The sequence below is a fragment of the Corvus kubaryi genome, unplaced genomic scaffold, assembly GCF_017639235.1.
Source record: "Corvus kubaryi isolate FWS band 111438036 unplaced genomic scaffold, C.kubaryi_AGA036_p1.0 37189, whole genome shotgun sequence".
Lineage (NCBI taxonomy): Eukaryota > Metazoa > Chordata > Aves > Passeriformes > Corvidae > Corvus > Corvus kubaryi.
This window is the reverse complement of record NW_024581054.1, coordinates 466281-485707: the sequence shown is the minus strand read 5'-3', so window position 1 is coordinate 485707 and position 19427 is coordinate 466281. Positions and strand designations below refer to the sequence as shown.

Below are 19427 nucleotides of genomic sequence, written 5' to 3'. Positions count from 1 at the left end.
ATAATTACACCCTACAACTTGCCCCCCCCGCCCCCCACAAAACCTGCCCCCCCCTCCTCCCGGACACCCCAAAACCTTGCCCCCCCCTTCTGCCCCCATCATCTGCTGCCCCTGTTCCAGTCTCCCCCGTCTGACTCCTGTGTCCCCCCAAACCCAACCTCCCTCCCCCCCTAGTCTGGCCCCCACATTTAGGACATTTCTCCCCCTCCCCGGTGCTCCCCCCACCCTCCCGACACAGCCCCCCCCACCTTGGGTGCTGGGGGGTGGGGAGCGATAGGGGAGCCCCCGCCAGGGTCGCCCCCAGCCCGGCGGGGCCACGCTGTGGCCCAGGGGGTGCACGGGGAAGGGTCGTGTTTGCACGGGGACGGGTGGCAATGTCGCATTGGCACGGGGACACCGGGGTCGTGCTTGCACGGGGCCGGGTCACACCTGCACCGGGGCTGTGCTTGGCTGCGGGAGCGTTTGCACCAGCGCCGTGCTTGCACAGGGATGGGTCACACCTGCGCTGGGGCTGTCTCTGCACAGGGACGGGGTTCGTTTGCACCAGAGCCGTGACATTTGCACGAGGGTCCGTTTTGCACCAGGGATGCGCTTGCACGTCCTTGTGTTTGCACAGGGCCGGGTCGCATTTGCACCAGGGAGGGCTGTATTTGATGGGGACGGTGCCATTTGCATGGGGACGGTGGCGTTTGCACGAGGATGGTCACATTGCCACGGGGAGAGTGACATTTGCACGGGGCCGGTGACACTGGCACGGGAATGATCATACTTGCACGGGGAGAGACCCTGGGCACGGTGTCGGTGGCACTGGCACGAAAATGATCGTGCTTGCGCGGGGTCAGTGTCACTTTCACGGGGTCAGTTTCACGTGGAGGGTGGCACTGGCATGGGATTGGTGGCACTGGCACAGGGTCAGTGACGCTTTCATGGGGAGGGTGGCACTGGCACGGGGTGGGTGGCACTGGCGCGGGGATGATGACATTCCACGGGGTCGGTGACACCCCACGGGTCGGTGCCACCTTTGCGGGGTCCCGGCGCTGTCCGTGGTGCTGCCCCGCGCCGCCGCCTCCCGCCGGCAGAGGGCGCCCTTCGGGGCGGGGGTGGGGATGCGATGAGTTTGGAGGGTCTCAGCGGCCCCCGTGGAGTGACCCCGCCCCGCCGCTCCCGCCCCGCTGGCCCCTGGCACCGGCAGGGTGGCACCTGGCTCGCTGCCATCAGTTGGCTTCAGGGGTCCGGCTGCTGGCCGGGCGTCCCGGCAAGGGGCTGTGGGGGAGCTCTCCTCTCCCCCAGGAAGCGCCATGGGCCCCCCTGGATCCCCTCACACCACCTAGACGCGTCTCCAGCGAGCAGCACCTCCCAACCCTGAGGTAAGCGCCCGTGGACGCCCCCCAGCCAAGGATGCCCACCCCAAGGCGGGGTACCAGGCACCCACAGCCCCTCTGTCCCCAGGGCAGCAGGATGGCCCAGCAGCGCCATGCCATCCCCCCACCACTCAAGGTAGGTGTTGTTGGGGTGGGGGGCACGCAGCCAGCACCCGGGGGTGCCACCATGGGCATCACCCATCCCAACATCCATGGGTGCCACTATGGCCATCACCCCCCCCCGTTGTCTTGCAGACGGAGGAGGACTACATCCCCTACCCCAGTGTGCATGAGGTAGAGCACCCACCCCGCTCCGGAGAGGGGTGTGAGGGCCGCTGGCCGGGTGGGTGGGTCAGTGGGTGGGTGCCCAGAGCACCCACCCCGGCTGTGGGCACAGGTGCTGGGCCGGGAGGGGCCGTTCCCCCTCATCCTCCTGCCACAGTTCGGGGGTTACTGGATCGAGGGCACCAACCACCAGCTGAGCGGGGCCCCTGACTCGCCCCCCACCCCGGTACCCGGCACCCGGGCAAAGCTGGAGGGCAACCACACAGCCAAGATCTACCGCAAGCACTTCCTGGGCAAGGTGAGGCCCTGGGGTGCTGCAGGTGCGGGGTCTGGGTGGGAGGGATATCCCATGGGTATGGAGGGGCAGGAGCACGGAGACCACGTCAGCTTGGGTGTTCATGGGTCTGGTGGTCCATGGCTATGGGAGCCCTCTGGGTCATGGACATGGGTGCTCATGGATGTGGGTATCCCTGGGCATGGCTGCCCCACAACAAGGATGCTTGGGGTGGGTTCTCCATGGGAATGGAAGGACATGGAGACCTCGTAAACACAGGTGAGAGGCACGTGGGTGCTTGTGGCCATGGGTGCCCCATGGGGTGGGGGGTGAAGGAGGTGGGTGCTGGGTCTCCATGGGCAGGAGATCCCCTGGCATGGGTGCCCACAGACATGGGTTCTCCATAGGTTTGCATGGACATGGGGGCTCCATAGGTTTGCGTAGAACCTGGGTACCCCATGGGGTGTGTGGCTCACTGAGTGTAGGTGCCCCGTGGGTGGTACCTGTGGGTACAGGTGCTCATGGGGATGGGTGCTCATGGACCCGGGTGTCCCATGGCACGGGTGCCCCCGGCACGAGCGCCCTTGGCCATGGCTGCTCCGCTCCTTCCCGCAGGAGCACTTCAACTACTACTCCCTGGACCCGGCGCTGGGACACCTCGTCTTCTCCCTCAAGTACGACGAGCAGGAGCACCTCCACCTGCTGCTGCGGTGAGCGGGGTGTGGGGGGCACCCACGGGAGCTGCCTGGGGGCGGGGGGGCCCCCCTGACCCCCTCCTTGCTCCGCAGCACCCGTGCCCGCACCCTGCACGATGTGGTGCCCATCTCCTGCCTGGCCGAGTTCCCCAACGTGGTGCAGATGGCCAAGGTGGGTGTGACCCCGCCCCCAGCAGCACCCATGGGTGCCCCCCAGCCCCAGGCCCCCCCGTATCACCCCTCCCTCCCACAGCTGGTGTGCGAGGACATCAACGTGGATCGCTTCTACCCTGTGCTCTACCCCAAGGTGAACGGGGTGCAGGGAGGGGGCACATGGGCACCCATGGGTGCCCTCCCCAGCCTCTGACCCCCTCCCACCCCGCAGGCATCCCGCCTCATCCTCGCCTTTGATGAGCACGTGCTCAGCAACCACTTCAAATTTGGGGTCATCTATCAAAAACTGGGGCAGGTATGGGGTGGGGTGGGTGGGGGTTAGGGTGGGGGCAGCCCCTGGGTGGGTGCTGGCACCCATCCCCACCCCACTGCAGACCTCTGAGGAGGAGCTTTTCGGCACCACGGAGGAGAGCCCGGCCTTCACCGAATTCCTCGACGTTCTGGGTCAGCGGGTGCAGCTGCGGGACTTCAAGGGGTGCGTGAGGGGGTGCTGGGGGGGCAGGTCCCGCGGGGTGCGGGTGCCTGTCTCACCCACCCACCCACGCAGGTTCCGAGGGGGGCTGGATGTGACCCACGGGCAGACAGGCAGCGAGTCAGTCTACTGCCACTTCCGTGACAAGGAGATCATGTTCCACGTCTCCACCAAACTGCCCTACACCGAGGGGGACGCCCAGCAGGTGGGCACCCGTGGGGGCTGGCGGCTGATAATGGGGGGCAGGGGCTCCTGGGGCACCCATGGGTACTGGGGGGGTGGAGGGAGGGGGAACGGGGAGGACTCTTGGGTGCTTGGGGGAGGGGGGTTGGAGGTGGTCCTGGGGCAACTTCTATGGGGTGGAAGAGCTGTTGGGGCTTTGGGAATGTCCCATGGTGGTGGCGGGCAGCTGTTGGGCCCTGGAGATGGCAGGGCACCCATGGGTGTGCGGAAACATCTCTGGGATGCAGAGAGGGCTGGTAAGACAGCCATGGGTGCCGGGGGGAGCTGTGGGGCACAGGGGGCTGGTGGAGCACCCATGGGTGCTGGGGTGCAGCTGTGGGGCATAGGGGCTTTCATTTCTTTTGATGCCCCTGGTGTGACCAACCTCTGTCCCTCGTGTCCTGCTGTGTCCCCTCTTACCCCCTATGTCCCCCCCCACCTTGTTCCTCCGCATCCCCCGTGTGTCCACAGCTGCAGCGGAAGCGTCACATTGGCAACGACATCGTGGCCATCGTCTTCCAGGACGAGAACACACCGTTTGTCCCCGACATGATCGCCTCCAACTTCCTCCACGCCTTTGTGGTGGTGCAGCTGGAGCAGGGGGGCACCCAGGGCACCCTCTACAAGGTACCCCCCGTGCCTCCGTGTCCCCGTCCCCATGGGGGCCCCGTAAACCCCCCCACTCGCCGCAGGTCTCTGTCACCGCCCGTGACGACGTCCCCTTCTTCGGCCCGCCGCTGCCCGACCCCGCCGTCTTCAGGAAGGTGAGCGCCCGTCGGTGCCGCTGGGGGACCCCGGTGACACCCACCCAGCCACGCACCCACCTAGGGCCGCCCCCGCCCCGCAGGGCCCCGAGTTCCAGGAGTTCCTGCTGACGAAGCTCATCAACGCCGAGTACGCCTGTTACCGCGCCGAGAAGTTCGCCAAGCTGGAGGTGCGGGCACGGGGGGTGCGGGCTGGGCACGGGGTGCTGGGGGCACCCAGAGGGGCCGGGCAGGCCGCGGGCACAGCGCGACGCTGTGGATGTGGGTGCTGGGGGTGCCGGGGGTGCCGTGCCCACCGTGGGGCCCGTGAACCCTGTGGGGGCAGCGCGTGGGTGGGCAGGGGCTGGGTGCTGCAGGTCCCGCCCGTGCGGGTGGGTGCGTGGTGCCGGGGCAGGGGGCACCGCGGGGTGCTCTCAGGTGTGGCGGCAGCAGCACGGTGGGGAGGGGGTTGCGAGCGGAGGCCTCGTGTGGGTGGGTGGGGGTCTCGCGTGGGCGCGGCGAGGCGGGGGGCGGGTGCACGTGGTGGCCTCGCGTGGGTGGCAGCGGTGCGGCACCGGGCGGCGCCGCGCGGCTGCGGCAGTGCGGGGCCGGTCCCGCGGGGGTGGCGGCTGCCCGGTGCGGGGCCGGGTGTCTCGCATGGCGCAGCCGCGCGGGGTGCGGGGCGGGGTGCGGGGGTGGGAGCGGGGCTGGGTGCGGGGCTGGGTGCGGGGCTGGGTGGGCTCGCGTGGGCGCAGCCGTGCGGGGCTGGTGCGCAGGAGCGGACGCGGGCGGCGCTGCTGGAGACGCTGCACGAGGAGCTGCAGGCGCGCAGCCAGGCCATGCTGGGACTCGGCCCCGACGACGAACGCCCCGACAACGGCGGCGCCGCCCCGGGCTTCTTCGAGTCCTTCAAGGTGGGGCGCCGGGGTCCCGCACCCCCCGCACGCAGCACTGCGGGGCTCAGGCCCTCCTGGCGCCCGCGGGGCCAGGCCCCCTCCCCGGCTCCCCCCCGGGCCCCGCCACGGTGGCCCCGGGGCCGCCCGCGACAGCCGCGCTCAGGGCCCGTCCCCTCCATGGCGGCCGCGCCCCGAGCCTTGGCCACGCCCCGAGCCTTGGCCACGCCCCCGCGCGCGCAGCCGGTCTGCGGGGGCGTGGCTGAGGCAGCGCCCACCCCAGGCCACGCCCCCATGGGCGGGGCGAGCCCGTGGTCGCAAGCCACGCCCTTTCCAGCGGACCACACCCCGGGAAGCCACGCCCCCTCCACTGCACAAGCCCCGCCCAACCCATGGGCACGCCTCCTCACCACAAAGCCCCTCCCACCCCCCCTTGGCTCCGCCCCGCCCCAGTGCCGGTTCCCCCCGGTGCCCGGTTCCCCTCCCCCCGGTGCCCGGTTCCCTCTCCCCCCTGTGCGCGGTTCCCCTCCGGTGCCCCGTTGCCCCCTCCCCGCGGCCCCCGGTCAGTGACGCGCTGCTGCCCCCAGTCGCTGCTGGTGCCCGGGAGCCGCCGGGGACGCCGTGGCAGCGCCATCGGGCTGGGCTCGGTGGAAGAGGTGGGTACCTCGCTGTCCCCCCTCGGTGTCCCCCCGGTCCCTGGTGTTCCCCCGGTTAACGGCGCCCCGCAGGCGCTGCTGGTGCCCGGGAAGAGCCCGTCGCGGCGGCGGCCCGGCCCCCTCGGCTCCCGCCGCTCCAGCGCCATCGGCATCGAGAGCATCCAGGAGGCACCGGCCGGCAGGTGAGCGCCGGTACCGGCACCGCTGTCCCCTCCCGCTGTCGCCTCCCGCTGTCACCTGACTGCCGCCGCCTCCCCTCAGGGACGGTCCCGCAGCCCCCGACGGCTCCAGCTCCACACACAGCTCCCCCGAGAGCCGCCGGAACCCCGACAGGTCCCTCAGCTGTCACCGGGATCGGGGACAGGGGGACAGGAGGGCACTGGAATGGGGTGGCAGTGGGGTGGGAATACATGGGGACTGGAAGGCACTGGGATGGGGTGGCACCGGTATGGGGTGACACCAAGACGAGGTGACGTGGGGACAGGGTGATAATAGGGTGACACGGGGACTGGAGGGCACTGGAATGGGGCAGCACAAGAAGGGGGTGGCGCTGGGTTGGAGTGGCACTGAGATGGGGTGACATCAGGGTGACACAGGGACAGAGTGAATGAAGGACAGTGGGATAGGGGGTGCAAGGACAAAGGGGCACTGGGATGGGGTGACATCAGGGTAACACAGGCACTGGAGGGCACTGAGATAGTGCGGCTCAAGGACAGGGTGATACTAGGACGGGGGTGGCACAGGGATGGGGCGGCACTGGGACAGGGCGGTATCAGGATGACACAGGGACTGGAGGGATGGGACAGCAAAGGGGTGCAGTGGGCCAGGGTGACCAGAGGGACAGGGTGTCACAGGAGCTGAGTGGCTCAGGGTCTGTATGTGCCAGGGACAAGGTGGCGGGGGGTCGTGGGGTGGCACTTGGGTACAGGTTGGCATGAAGGTGAGGTGGCACAGAGGACAGTTTGGTGTGATGACAAGAGATGTGGGGACAGGACTGCAGGGGGATGGGACCTCCCAGGGATGGGGTGGGCACGGGGTGGCACAAGGATGGGACATGCCAGGGATAGGGTGACATGAGGATGCAGTGTCCCGGGATGGGGTGATGTGGGGACAGGGTGTCCCAGGGCCAGCACAGCATCGCAGCGGGCCATGGTGGTGGCCACGAGGCGCGGTGCCAGCCTGTTGTGGCCTTGGGGACTGTCCCTGGCAGGGCCGAGAAGCCGGAGCCGCCGGATTTCTCCCGCTCCTCCTCCAGCGCCAGCAGCTTCGGCAGCGCCGCAGAGGAGCCCGGCGAGCCGGGACGGGTACGGGGAGCCCGAGCGGGGGTCCGGGAGGGGCCGGGGGCGCAGTCTGGGGTGGGCAGCACCCCTCTGACCCCCCTGCACCCTCAGGAGAGCCGCTCGCCCTCGGGGAGCCACCGCGACGCCTTCACTGACACCCCCTGGCCGGATGACCCCCCCGGGACACCCCCAGGTAGCCCAGCACCCCCGGGTCGGAGCGCCGCGGAGCTGGGGGACCCCTCGGGGTTCTCATGACTCCCACTTTCCCCCAGGCTGCCGCCCGCCTGACCCCTTCTGCCCCGAGATCAAAATCCAGCTGGAGCAGCCCCCCCATAACCCGGTGAGGCTGTGCCCCCCGCACCAGTGCACCCCAGTATGGGGGTGCCCACACTGGGGTGCCCCCACTGACGTCCCTCCCGCAGGGCTCATAGTTACCCCCCCCACCCGTGGGGGTGCCACCGCTTCGCCCCCTCTGTGTGCCACCCCCGTGCCAGGAGCTGAAGCCATCGTCCCCGGTGCAGGATTTGGGGGGACCCCCCAAAAGAATTGGGATGTGCCCCCCTCCAGACAATCTCTGTCACCCCAAAAACCCGTTGGGTGGGGGGTGATGCACCACAAAGGGCCCCCCCTCTGCCGTTACCCCAAAATGAAGAGTGGGTCCAACCCCAGCATCATCCCCTCCGTGAAAGAAAAGGGGACTCAAATCCAGGGTAACCCCAAAGTGGAGCTCTCCCTCCTCCCCTTTATTTTAAGGGAAAAAGTTCCGGAATGGGCCGGAGGCTGGAATTGGGGGGAGAGGGAGGAATATTTTTTCACACCCCCCCCCAAACTGTGTTTGTGTTTCCCGTGAGTCCTGTATAAAATAAAGGTTTATTTATCGCTACTCTGGGGGGTCTCCAATATCTAGGGGCTCCCCAAACATCATTGGGGGCTGTAAAAACACCACCAAGTTCACTCATTTTTGGAGGTCATTTACACATATTTTGGGGTTTCGCAGAAGCCAAGCCGACCAAAGCCTTTCTTTAGTGCTGCCGTATTCTGGGGTGCTGTGAGTATCCCAAAATATGGCAGGAAATGCCCTCGCCCCCCCCCCCCCCCCCCCCCCCCAAAAAAGTGCCTCTTTGGGCTCCGCTGGTCAGCCCGGCGTCAGGAGTGGCATTTGGCCACGTCCCCGGTGGCCACCGGCGTCCTGCCAACCCCCCGGCCAAGGGAAAGTGGTTCCCACCCCCCCGAACCCCCAAAACCACGCGGCACCCCGGGAGTGGTTAAACATAGCTCGGGGCTGCCGGAGTTCTGGGAAGCGCCAGCGGCCGGGCCGTGGTCGGGATCCGGCAACGCCAGCAATGCTGGGGGGCAAAGGGCGCCGGGCAAAGGCGGGGTCAGAGCCCCCCCAAATCCAGCCCTGCCGGGGTCACCGCCTGCACCCGCTCTGAAGGGTCCTGGTTAATGAGGAACTGGAGTTTTAATTATAAAACTGGTGAATGAATAAAAAAATGAGGGAGGGGGTTTAGGGGGGTTTTGGAGGGGCCTGGGGGATTTAGGGGGGTCCAGGGCAGTTTTGGGGTGCTCGGGGGGTGTTAGAAGTGCCCGATGCAGCCGGGGTGTGCAGGGGGCTGCTCGTGCGTGGGATTTGCAAGGGAACGGGCAGCGGCATTTTCCCAGCGGTGTTTTCCCAGCCACTTGCACAAGCACAGAACTCGCGAGCACCACGGGGCTTTCATGTGTGCACAGGAGCATTTGCACGTGCACAGGGACTCCTGCACGGGCAAGGGATAATTTGCACAAGCACGGTGGCTCTGGCACGTGTTTGCTCTGTACACTGTCACCGTACGGACGGGCACCGTGACAGTGACGGTCACTCGCACACAGAGACTCAGTGACAGTCACTCCTGCACGGTGACTTTTGCACATGGAAAAGGGAATTCAAGCACAGTGAGTGACATCTGCATGTGCTCTGAGCCACTTGCACAAGCACCGTGACGTTTGCACATGCAAGGCACTACGCACCGTGACAGTGACATTTGCACGTGCACACTGACATTTGCACGCTCAAGGCACCTTTTGCTCGGCTCAGGCAGCATCTGCAAGTGCACAGCAACACTGGCACAGTGACATCTGCCCATGCAAGACGCTGTGCCCACTTGCACGGTGACATTGGCACAAGCACAGTGACATTTGCACACTGCCAGCACCCTTTACACACCCAGCGACCCTCTCCCTGCTCAACCCTCACCCACCCCCAGCACCCTTCTAGCTCCACAAGCCCCTGGTGACCGCATCTACTAATTACCCCCCTAATTACCCCACCCCAATAAAGGGGCGTGTCCCAGGGCGTCCCACCTCTTACATCCCGCTTTGCTGCCCTGCCTTCCACAATCCCAGCCCCAACCGCTGCCAGTTCTCTCCCGGCGCAGCAAATTGGTTTAACCCAAAGAATTTTAAAACAAAATAAATCACTACGGAGACAACAAAACCCAAGTTTAGGAACAAATTAACCCGGTGAGTTAATTTTTTTCCTATCTTCGTGTGATTTCTGCCTCCCCACACATGTGAGGAGTTGGGCACCAGGGTCAGTCCTCAGCCAGGGGACCGCAAAGGCATTTTGGGACCCAGCCCCATTGCATTTCGCTCAAAGAGGGGGTTTTATCCACCGAGGCTCCGGCTGCCATCCCAAATCCCGCGGTGGGTTTGGGATAGGCCAGGGAACGCTGCTAATTATAGGGAAGGAACCATGTATTTACAGAGGCAGCTCCCAGCACCAAACCGCCGGCGGCCGCTTTTGCTCCGCTGAGTCTCTCTGTTCTCTCTCTCCTCTTTCCCGGGCGCTGCTGTCCACAAAAAAATAAAAAGGGGGGATGAATTAAAAATAAATCCCCCTCGGTGATTTGCAAGAGGCACTTTAGCAGAGGAGGAGGAGGAGGAGGCTGAGGAAGGGCAGGAGCAGGGGGGTGGCGGGGCGGGCGGCGGCGTTGCAGTGGCCTCGGTTGGAGCCGATGCAGGCAGCGTAAGCCATGGCGTGGGGGATGTAGTTCTGCTCGTGGACCCCGTGCAGCAGGTGGGCCATGGGCCCGCGGGCGAACACAGCCACGTCCTCGCCGCCGTGGGTCTCCTGCCGCAGCGGCACGGCCGACTGCGCCTGGTAGTCAGCATGTGCTGGGGGAAAACAGCACAAGTGAGAATCGTTTAAGAGCCCAGCTCATTTTAGCCAAGCTGGGATGATTTTAAGGGGTTTTGGCCCAAAATGTACTCACCAAAATCCACGGCAGAGACGTTTTCTCGCTCGCCCGCCACGATTTTATAGCCGGGGCCGTTGCCGTAGAGGATGGAGGTGAAGGGTTTGCGGTCCACGTCGCTCTGCATCGGGGCCAGACCTGGCGGTATGGCACGATCAACGGGATGGAATCTCCCCACTGTGTCCCCAAGCTGTCCCTGGCACCGTGGCCGGGCAGGGCTCACCAAAGATGGGGTTCCCGCGGGGGGTGTAGCCGCCGAAGGTGAAGACGTGCGAGTGGTCGGCAGTGACAACACTGAGCGTGTCCTGGGTGGACGTGAGGCGTGTGGCCAGCCCGATGGCCCTGTCCAGCTCCACTGCCTCGTGCAGCGCCTGCTTCGCCTTCCCCTCGTGGTGCCCGTGGTCAATGCGGCCACCTGCGGAACCCGGCACCGCTCGGCATCGCCCTTCTCTTCCCAGCCTTGCACCCCTCTTTATTTCCTTTTCTGCATTCCCCCATCACCCCATTTATCCCCCCTTTTTACATCCCACATCCTCTCTTTTGCACCCCCATCAGGCCCTTTTCATTCCTCCTTTTCATTCCCCTGCTCTATCCGTTTTAGTACTCCACCTTCACCCCTCTTATCCCTCCCTCTTTGCACCTTCATTGCCCCTGTTACCCCTCCTTTTGCACCCCCCATATCCCCTTTATCTGTCATTTGTGCATCCACCATCACCCCCTTATCCTCCCTCCCTGTCATCCCCTTTTTTTGCACTCCTATCTCCCCATTATCCTCCCTCCCTTTTTGAACCATCACCCTTAATCTCCCTGGTTTTGTTCTCCCATCACCCCCTTCATCATTCATTTGCACCTTCTGGTCCTCACTTTTTGTACCTCCCCTTTATCCAATTTCCCCTTTTCCCCTCCTTTTTGTATACCCATCACCCCCTTTATCCTCCTTTTGCACCCTTCTTTTATCAAATCCCCCCCATTTTTGCACCCCCATTGCCCCATTTTTGCACCCCCATGAGCCCCCCACCTTCAACCAGGAGGAAGAACCCTCGGGGGTTTTTCTGGAGCATCCTGATGGCCACGGACACCATCTCGCTGAGGGACGGATCTGTCTCGTTGTTCCTGTCCAGCTCGTACACCATGTCCCCCGGCTCGAAGAGGCCTGGGGACAGGAACACTGCTGGGGACATCCTTTTCCCACCAAAAGAAAAAGGGGCGGGGGGGCCAAATCCTGCTCCTCGTGCTGACTCAAGTATTTCACACACCACTGGATTCAGGAAGATTAGATAAAAGCCAGGGAGTAATCCCAGCCCTTCCTTCCTCCTGCCCGGCTGGATTCCACATTCCAGAATGGAGTGGGAATTTCACTGCTGACAAAAGAACTGCATCCCTACGAGGGAGATGTGTTCCAGGGTGGGAGTAGCAGCATCCTTGGGATGTAACAGCATCTTTGGTGGGCAGCACATTCTTGAGGGCACACCAGCATCCCCAGGGTGGGGCACCAGCATTTCCAGGGAAATTGCAGCATCTTTGGGACCAGCACCCCTGGGGGCAGCAGTAGCACCACCCTTGGGGGTGTAACAGCATCACTTTGGGGGACCAGCGTCCCCAGGGAGGTAACAGGATCGTTTGGGGGGGGGGTACCGGCATCCCCAAGGGAATAGAAGCATTTTGGGGGCTACCAGCACCACCAGGACCAGGTGCCACCATCCCTTGGAGGCAGCAGCACTCCTGGGAGGGTAACTGGCCTCTGCAGCTGCCCCAGCACCCCAGGACAGGCCAGGGTCCCCTAAAGCACTCAGCTGATGCCAGGGCACCCTTGGGTGCAGGGACTCACCCAGCAGGAAGTCGACGCGGCTGAGGTTGAGCGCCAGCAGCCCTCGCCGGTGCCACACGTACTCAGCAACCTGGGGACAGGGGACAGGCACTGTCACCTTCTCCATTGCCTCGGCCATCCCCGTGGCCACTCCCCAAAGTATTCCATCCCCCAGGAATGGCTCTGTAGGGTTCCAGCAGGGTGATGTGTGTGTACCCCCATGCCCCAAGGAGTCCCTGTCACCTTGCCGCGGGGCTTGGCATCCTGCCACGCCTGGACGAGGTTCCTGTGGTCCAGGCGGGTGCCCCGATGCTTCTCCTCTTGGGGATATTCCACATCACTGACATTTTTGGGGTACATGTATTTCCTCCCTCCACCTAGGATCACCTGCAAAGGAGGGAAGGAAATGTACTTTTAAATAATTTTTAATTATTATAAATTTCCCCCTCCAGCTGGGGTTTAACGGGGGAAGACCCCGAAGGAGCAGAGCAGGATGTCCAGGAAAGCCCTGGCGTTGTGGGCAAAAACACCCGAGGAATTTCACCTAGCTCAAAATAACCCTGAATCTCTTCCTATTAATTAAAACCCAGGACAAAAATAACCATTTCCAGCAGGGATTTGGCTTTTTGAATATTTTTTTTTCTCCATCTGTGGGAAGGATGCTCCACATCGGGATCCCCACATGAACCCGCTGGGATGGAGCCCCATCCCGTGGCTCTCCCTGTTTGCTTTGGAGTCTGATTTATTTGGCCTCTGTTATTTATAACCTAGCAGAGATTTTATGGTTTTTTTGTATTTTCCCCCCCCTTTCTCTGCGTAGAAGGTGAATTATAAAGCTGCAAAACACCAACGCCAAAATTATTAACAAAAAAAAGGGAAAAAAAAGTCTTTTCCCCACTATATAATTATTTCCAGCCTGGGACAGAGTTAAAATTATATTAAAGGGAAAAAACCAGCAAAAGAGGCTATTAAAGAGCTAAATAACAGGCTGGGATGTTTTGCTTTGGGGCTATTTTGAAGGACAGAAGAAGATTTATTTACAGTGCTGAATTTCTGCATAAATCCACAGCAAGGAGCAGAACTGGGGGAGAAAGGAAGAGTTTTGGGTCTGGGAAGCATGGGAAGGGAGGGGGCTAAGATGGATTTGTGGGTCTGGGCTTGGTCCTATAGGTGCTTGCGGTCCCAGACCCTGTGTTTGAGTGTCCTGGTCCCATGCCCACCTGAAAGTGCTGGTACCCCACCCGTGGTGGTCCTGGTCCCAGTCCCGTATCTGATGAGGGTCCCAACTCTGTACCCATGGGTGGTCCTGGTCCCCCGTCTGCTGGGGGCTCTGACTCTGCACCATTGGGTGGTCCTGGATCTGCACCCATGGGTGGTCCCAATCCACCATCACACAGGGATCCCAGCTCTGCACCCATTGGTGGTCCTGGCCCCATATCTACCCACAATCCTGGTCCTGCACACATGGGTGGTCTCAGCCTCACATTTTCAGGGGTGGTCCTTGTCTTGTACCTACTCACAGTCCTGACCTTGCACTCCTTGGTGGTTCCAGCCCAACATCTCCTGGGAGCTGCGGCTCTTCAACCACTGGTGCTTCCAGCCCAGCATCTCCTGGGAATCCTGGCTCTTCAACCATTGGTGGTCCTGGTCCCACATCTATCCACAGCCCTGTCCCCACCCTTGGGTGGCTCCAACACTCACCCTAGGTTGTCCTGGTCCCATCCCCACTGACTCTAGGGCACATTCCTGGTGTCCTCATCCCTACCTCGATGTCAGGGATGTTCTCCACCAGCTGCCGGGCGATATCCTTGCAGCCACCCTCCAGGGCGTCCGGGGGCATCTCTCCATCCGAGTACCAGTCACGGTTGGCAGAGTGGGCGTAGGCGGCGCTGGGCGTGGCGTGGGTCACGCGCGTGGTGGTGACGATGCCCACGGCCTTGCCTGCACCACCAGTTCAGGGGACAATGGTGAGAACACCCCAAACCCCCTGCTTGACCTGCTGCCCAGGTGTCCCTCAGCCCTTCACCTGCATCCTTGGCCCAGCGGAGGATGGAGGTCACCTCCTGGCCCTTGGTGGTGTTGCAGCGGTCCCGGGTGACACCGGCACTGACCCCCAGCGTCCCCTCGTTGGCTTTGACCCCGCAGAGGTAGGCAGTAGCCGTGCCCGCGCTGTCGGGCACCTGGGCATTGGTGTTGTAGGTCTGGAAGGTGAGAGACGGACAAACGTCCATAGTTGTCACCTCCATCACTGTCTCCTCCACCACCACCAGTACCATTGACAGTGCTGTCATCCCCACCCTGGGGCTTCCCTCCCTGTGCTGTTAGGCTGCACCAGACCCCCCATCCCACCTGTCCCCTCTCTTTTGCGCTTTGCCTCCATTGTACCCGCTGCTCCCTCCACTGTGGTGGCACTTCCCCCCCTCACTGCATTTTGCTGCTTTTAGCCTTTTTTCAGTCCATCCTTTGGCAGGGAGAGAGAAGCCACTGCCGTGGGCATCCCCACGGGGTGAACAGAGGTGGCTGCTGACTTCCAATTTAATTATTATTTTAAAATGTTTTGTTCAGCAAAACAACCCCAGGCGAAGCAGGGGGGGTCCCGTGGCGTCCCGCAGCCGGCGGGCTCCTCCTGCCCCCCCGCCCCGTTCCCACGGCCGGCCCCTGGCACGACCAGCGGGCACCGGAGCCAGCTCCTTTCGCCCGCCCCTGACCTAATTTCGGCTCGGAAGATGCCACCCGCCCGTGACCTTGTGGTGGGTGTCGTGTCCCCGTGGGCGCCCCGGGGGGCTCACCTTGGCCAGGGCCACGAAGGGGAACTTGTCCATCTCCAGCAGGCTCTCCTCGCCCTGCCCGTGCTGCAGCTGCCCTTTGAGGATGCGGGCGGCCGTGACCGTGGAGACGCCCATTCCTGCGGGACACCGTCAGCCGCGCAGGGACAGCCCGGCGGCACCGGGCAGCACAGCCCGCTCCATGCAAACCCCGCTCATCCCGGGCTACTGCAGACCCAGTTTATCCCATCATCCCGTTTATCCCATCACGCAGTTTATCGTAGCAACCAATTTTTTGCAAGCCCAGTTTATTGCGCAGCCAGTTTATCCCAGCTCCCAGTTCATCCCAGCAGCCACTTTCATGGCAAAGCCAGTTTATCACAGAACCCACTTTATTGCAACGCCCAACTTTTTGCAAATCCAATTCATTCCAGCACGCAGTTCATCCCAGCACTCAATTTTTTTGCAAACCAAATTTATCCCAGCACCCACTTTATTGCAATCCCAGTTTATCCCAGCACCCAATTTACGGCAAAACCAATTTACCAGAGCACCCAATTTTTTGCCAGTCCAGTTTATCCCTGCACTTGGTTTACTGCAATCCCAGTTCATTGCAGCACCCAGTTTATGACAGCACCCAATTTATTGCAACCCAGTTTGCCCCGGCACCCAATTTCATTGCAAACCCAATTTATTTCAGCACTCAACTTGCTCTAAATCCAGTTCATACCAGCACCCAGTTTATGCCAGCACCCAACTTAATGCAAACCAAACTGATTGCAGCAACCAATATTTTCTGCAAATCCGGTTTATCCAGCACCCAGTTTATTGTAAACTCAATTTACCATAGCACCCATTTTTTGGTAAATCCAGTTCATTGCAGCACCGAGTTTACCCCAGCACAGAACTTCTCGCAAACCCAGTTTACCCCAGCACCCAGCTTTTTGCAAACCCAATTCACTGCAGCACCGAACACTTTGCAAATCAAACTCATTGCAGCACCCAGTTTACCCCAGCACCCACCTTACTGGAAACCCAGTTTATCCCAGTACCCAGCTTATCCCAGAACACAACTCACCACAGCACCCATTCTTCCACAACACCCAATGTATCTCACCCCCAATTTATCACAGCACCCACTTCATTGCATCCACTTCATCACCCCCCCGCCCTTCAGCCCCCGTTCCCCCTGTCCCATGGTGGGTGCCCTCCTCCCATCTCACCGTCCCCCAGGAAGAGGATGAGGTTCTTGGCCACGTTCTGGTTGAGGCGCTGGAGCCGCAGTGCATTCCGCAGGGTCTCCTGTGCCTGCCGCCGCCAGTACTCGGGGTCCTTCTCCCTCTCTGTGGGGGAACCGGGCTCATAGCACCCAACAGCACCCACTTTTGGGGTGCTGCCCCCCCAAACCTCACCTACCCAGGACCAGTGATGCCGAGCAGAGCTGGGCGAGGAGGAGGACAAGCAGAGGCTTCATCCTGTGGCACTGAGTGGGTGCTGCCAGAAGAGAGCTGCGGGGTGGGTGGCACCTGCTCGTGCCTCAGTTTCCCCACTGAGACCTTTGCCCCAGGGTCAGCCAAGCGAGGACGGAAAGAAATGACCCCTCTCTGACCAGTCACTGATGTGACCCCTTGGGGACATGCCAGCTTACCCCCACCCCTCCCCTGGTCATCAGTCCCATGAGGCGTCACCTCACTGTCACCAACCCGAGCTGGGGGAAGGTGGCACAGCCCCCGTGGGGACAGTGGGGTCCCCATCACATGGCCATGTCCCCATCCTCTGTCCGTGTCCCCATCACGTGTTCCACTTCCATGCTCATGTCCACATCATGTGCCTGTGTACCAATTCTGTGTCCCCATCATGTGTCCCTGTCATGTCTGTGTTCCCATCCCATGTCCATGTCTCCACTGCACATCTGCAACCCCATCACATACCCATGTCCCCACCACATCCCCTGTGTGTACCCATGTCCCCACCACACACCCCTGTCCTCATCCCCAGCCTACGTTCCCACTATGTCCCCATCGCCATCACACACCTGTATCCCTGTTGCATGTCTGTCCCTGTTGCACACAAGTCCCCACCACATGACCACGTCCCACCACACATCCACGTTCTTGCTGCATGTCCGTGTCCCCATCCCATGTCTGTGTGCCCACCACATGCTCGTGGCCCCATTGTATGCTCACGTCTTTGTTGCACACCCATGTCCCTGTTGCACACTCGTGTCCCTACCACGTGTCCCCGTTGCATGCCTGTATCCCTGTTGCACACCCACGTCCCCATCACATGTCCATGTCCCCATGACACCCCCGTGTCCCCATCACACGCCCGTGTCCCTGTTGCACACCCACGTCCCCACCACACTCCCGTGTCCCCATGGCACCTCCGAGTCCCCATGGCACTCTCCTGTCCCCATCGCCCCCACGTTCCCATGGCACCTCCCCCCCGCTGCACGCCCCTCACCCCTCGCTCCCCGGGGACCCTCCCCTCCCCCGGGGTGGCAGCGGTGGCCCCGGGGGGTCCTTACCGGGGATGGGGGTGTGTCACACACATACCCGCACAAACTTGGGTCCCGACACCCACGTCCCTCTGGGCGGCGGGAGGAGGCCGGGCCGGGGGGACCGCGAGCCCTTAAATCCCCCCGCACCCGGCCTTCGCCTCCTCCTCCTCCTCCTCCCCTTCCTCCACCCTCCCCCTGCTGCCAGCAAGGGGCGGGGGGGGGGAGGGGGAAGAAAAGGCCACAAACTGGGCTTACTGGTGCCCTCTGCCGGGTTATACTGGGAGGACTGGGAGGACTGGGGTGCACCAAGCCCGGCTCTAAGTGCTCAGCAACCCTCTGCCGCCTCGCAAGTGGGAGTTTGGGGTGCCCCTTGGTGGGGTAGATGTGTGTTTTGCCGGATTTTGCATTATTTTCACCCAAACCGTGCTAGAGACACCAGCGAGGGGTTGAGGCGGGGGTGATGGAGTTGAGGGAGGGCTCCCTGCCTCAGTTTCCCCACACAAAGCTCCTGCAGCAGTCCACGAGAGATCCCTGCTGGGATCCAGTGGCGTTACTGCAGGTCTTACAATAAACACGGCGTGGTGACAACGGCGGCGGGGGTGACCCCCCAGCCCTGCCTCAATTTCCCCAAGGCGGGGGCCCGAGGGGCTCCGTGACCCGCGGAGCCGCCCGTGGCTTCCCAGAAGGTGGCGGACTCAGCCCAAAAATCCGCTCCCCGGGAGCCTCGGGGTGCAACCAAGGGAGCCCCAGCAGCGCCCCGATGCCACGGGGATGGGCACGGCCCCTTGCGGACCCCCCAGATCCCTTCGGCACCTCCAAATCCCTCCGTACGCTTTCCCCGTTCACCCTCCCTTCACCCCTCTGTACTCCCCAGCACTGTCGCAGCCCCGTGGGTGTGATGAGCATGTCAGTGCTCAGCCCGTCGGTGCAGCGCAGGGGTGGAGGCACCGCGGGGAGGAGGTGGCACCGCGTGTTCCCATCCCTGTCACCGCGGCAGGGCGGCCGCCGGTGCTTTTCGGTGCGGGACAGCTCACGCTGGCACGCTTGTACAACTGCAGGCGTGCACGAGCGTGTGCGCTCACACGCCGCTGCAGGCGTGCAAGCAGCACCCCCCGCGCTCTCGCACACTCGCACGGCCGCCCGTGCACACTCTTGCACATCTGCACGTGTGCCCGTCGCACAAGCGTGCGCTGGGCTGTTCGTGGCACCGCTCGCTCGGACACGCGGGTGGTTTTGACGGTCACGCACTCGTGTGCTTGCACGACTGCGCTTGCACTACCGCACGCTCGGAGCCCCGCGGCCCTGCACCCCACGTGCTTTCGCGCTTGCACAAGCGCACGCCCCGGGATCGCGCCTTGCGCGCTCGCCCCGAGACGTCACATCCCCCGCCGGCCAGCGAGCCGGGGCTGCCTCGGGGGGATGCTGCCAGCAGCGCCGGGGCACGTGGGGCCCCCCCAAACGGGGCTTGGGCCCCCCCGAAAGAGTTAAAGGAGGCGCGCGGGAAGCCCGTCCCTCCGCGGCCCCATTGGTTTCCCATCCCAGGTACATCCTTTGCTCGTCACCCTCGCCACCCTCGCTAGGCCGCAGCGGCGTCACGAGCTGTGCCGGGGCTCAGCGGGCGCTCGCCCCAGCGGGGCCGGGGCTGGCGGGAGTGGGGTGACGGCCATGGTGAGTGGGGGAGCCCAGCGACACCCCCAAATCTGGGAGAGGTTGAGTGGGGGGCGCTTGGCCGAAGGGGGCGCCGGGTGATGCATCTCCCATGGGATGCTTTTTGTAACCCCATAGGACCCCCCATTGCATCCCAGGGGACCCCCCCAGCATTCCCGTGGGACCCCCTTTGCACCCCCGAGGGACGCCCATAAGACCCTCATTGGGCCCTTAAGGGATTCCCCACTGCATCCCGAGGGACCCCCTAAGACACCCCTACAGCACCCCCAGGGACCCCTGCTGCACCCCCGAGCGCCCCACTCGGGCCCCCCCCGCCGCGTTTGCTTTGTGGCCACTGGCTTCACCAGGTGGGGACCCTAAAGTGGGTGCCCCCCTCAGCCCCCCCGCCGCCCCCCGAAT

The 19427-nt window shown here is 63.1% G+C and overlaps 3 protein-coding genes across 9 annotated transcripts in view; 2 read left to right on the top strand and 1 right to left on the bottom strand.

Annotated features, from left to right (window-relative positions):
- Positions 1-7938, top strand: part of LOC121661714 (RAP1 GTPase activating protein) — an 8436-nt gene extending 498 nt beyond the window's left edge. For 2 of the 5 annotated variants that reach the window (XM_042022188.1, XM_042022189.1), the window contains exons 2-21: positions 1193-1367; positions 1450-1497; positions 1617-1655; positions 1759-1944; positions 2536-2630; positions 2709-2787; positions 2869-2922; positions 3001-3084; positions 3164-3264; positions 3337-3466; positions 3955-4110; positions 4176-4247; positions 4331-4417; positions 5003-5140; positions 5707-5957; positions 6037-6108; positions 6986-7079; positions 7167-7248; positions 7328-7395; positions 7478-7938. In XM_042022188.1, coding sequence (XP_041878122.1) covers positions 1459-1497; positions 1617-1655; positions 1759-1944; positions 2536-2630; positions 2709-2787; positions 2869-2922; positions 3001-3084; positions 3164-3264; positions 3337-3466; positions 3955-4110; positions 4176-4247; positions 4331-4417; positions 5003-5140; positions 5707-5957; positions 6037-6108; positions 6986-7079; positions 7167-7248; positions 7328-7395; positions 7478-7486 — 1836 coding nt within the window. In that variant the 5' untranslated portion in view covers positions 1193-1367; positions 1450-1458 and the 3' untranslated portion in view covers positions 7487-7938. The remainder of the gene's footprint in view (positions 1-1192; positions 1368-1449; positions 1498-1616; positions 1656-1758; positions 1945-2535; positions 2631-2708; positions 2788-2868; positions 2923-3000; positions 3085-3163; positions 3265-3336; positions 3467-3954; positions 4111-4175; positions 4248-4330; positions 4418-5002; positions 5141-5706; positions 5958-6036; positions 6109-6985; positions 7080-7166; positions 7249-7327; positions 7396-7477) is intronic. The other 3 variants (XM_042022190.1, XM_042022191.1, XM_042022193.1) reach the window with 2 other exon arrangements.
- A 1591-nt stretch (positions 7939-9529) lies between these two features.
- Positions 9530-17542, bottom strand: ALPL (alkaline phosphatase, biomineralization associated). Of its 2 annotated transcripts, none has more exons than XM_042022197.1 (12): positions 17416-17542; positions 16277-16368; positions 16084-16203; positions 14885-15000; positions 14122-14296; positions 13861-14036; positions 12339-12482; positions 12117-12186; positions 11307-11441; positions 10512-10703; positions 10307-10426; positions 9530-10208 (listed from the first exon to the last, which is right to left on the bottom strand). In XM_042022197.1, exons 2-12 carry the CDS (start codon positions 16332-16334, stop codon positions 9955-9957), a joined length of 1560 nt encoding a protein of 519 aa, XP_041878131.1. In that variant the 5' UTR covers positions 16335-16368; positions 17416-17542; the 3' UTR covers positions 9530-9954. The 2 variants fall into 2 exon arrangements, with proteins under 2 accessions (XP_041878131.1, XP_041878130.1); XM_042022196.1 differs by having other exon boundaries at positions 17388-17501.
- A 1200-nt stretch (positions 17543-18742) lies between these two features.
- Positions 18743-19427, top strand: part of ECE1 (endothelin converting enzyme 1) — a 12236-nt gene continuing 11551 nt past the window's right edge. The window contains exon 1 of one of the 2 annotated variants that reach the window (XM_042022181.1): positions 18743-18902. Coding sequence is in view for 1 of the 2 variants with exons in the window: in XM_042022180.1 (XP_041878114.1) it covers positions 19026-19028 (3 nt within the window). In the remaining variant the exon portion in view is untranslated. Of the gene's footprint in view, positions 18903-18923; positions 19029-19427 lie in introns of those variants that run through there. The other variant, XM_042022180.1, reaches the window with a different exon arrangement.

What these genes read in the sequence shown, in the direction of transcription:
- ALPL (XM_042022196.1), bottom strand. Translation starts at nt 17,413, where the DNA reads ATGTGTGTGACACACCCCCATCCCCG. An exon ending in GTGACACACCCCCATCCCCG is followed by an intron (nt 16,369 to 17,387) that starts GTAAGGACCCCC and finishes CCCACCCCGCAG; the next exon opens with CTCTCTTCTGGCAGCACCCA. An exon ending in CCGCGGGAACCCCATCTTTG is followed by an intron (nt 10,427 to 10,511) that starts GTGAGCCCTGCC and finishes CCATACCGCCAG; the next exon opens with GTCTGGCCCCGATGCAGAGC.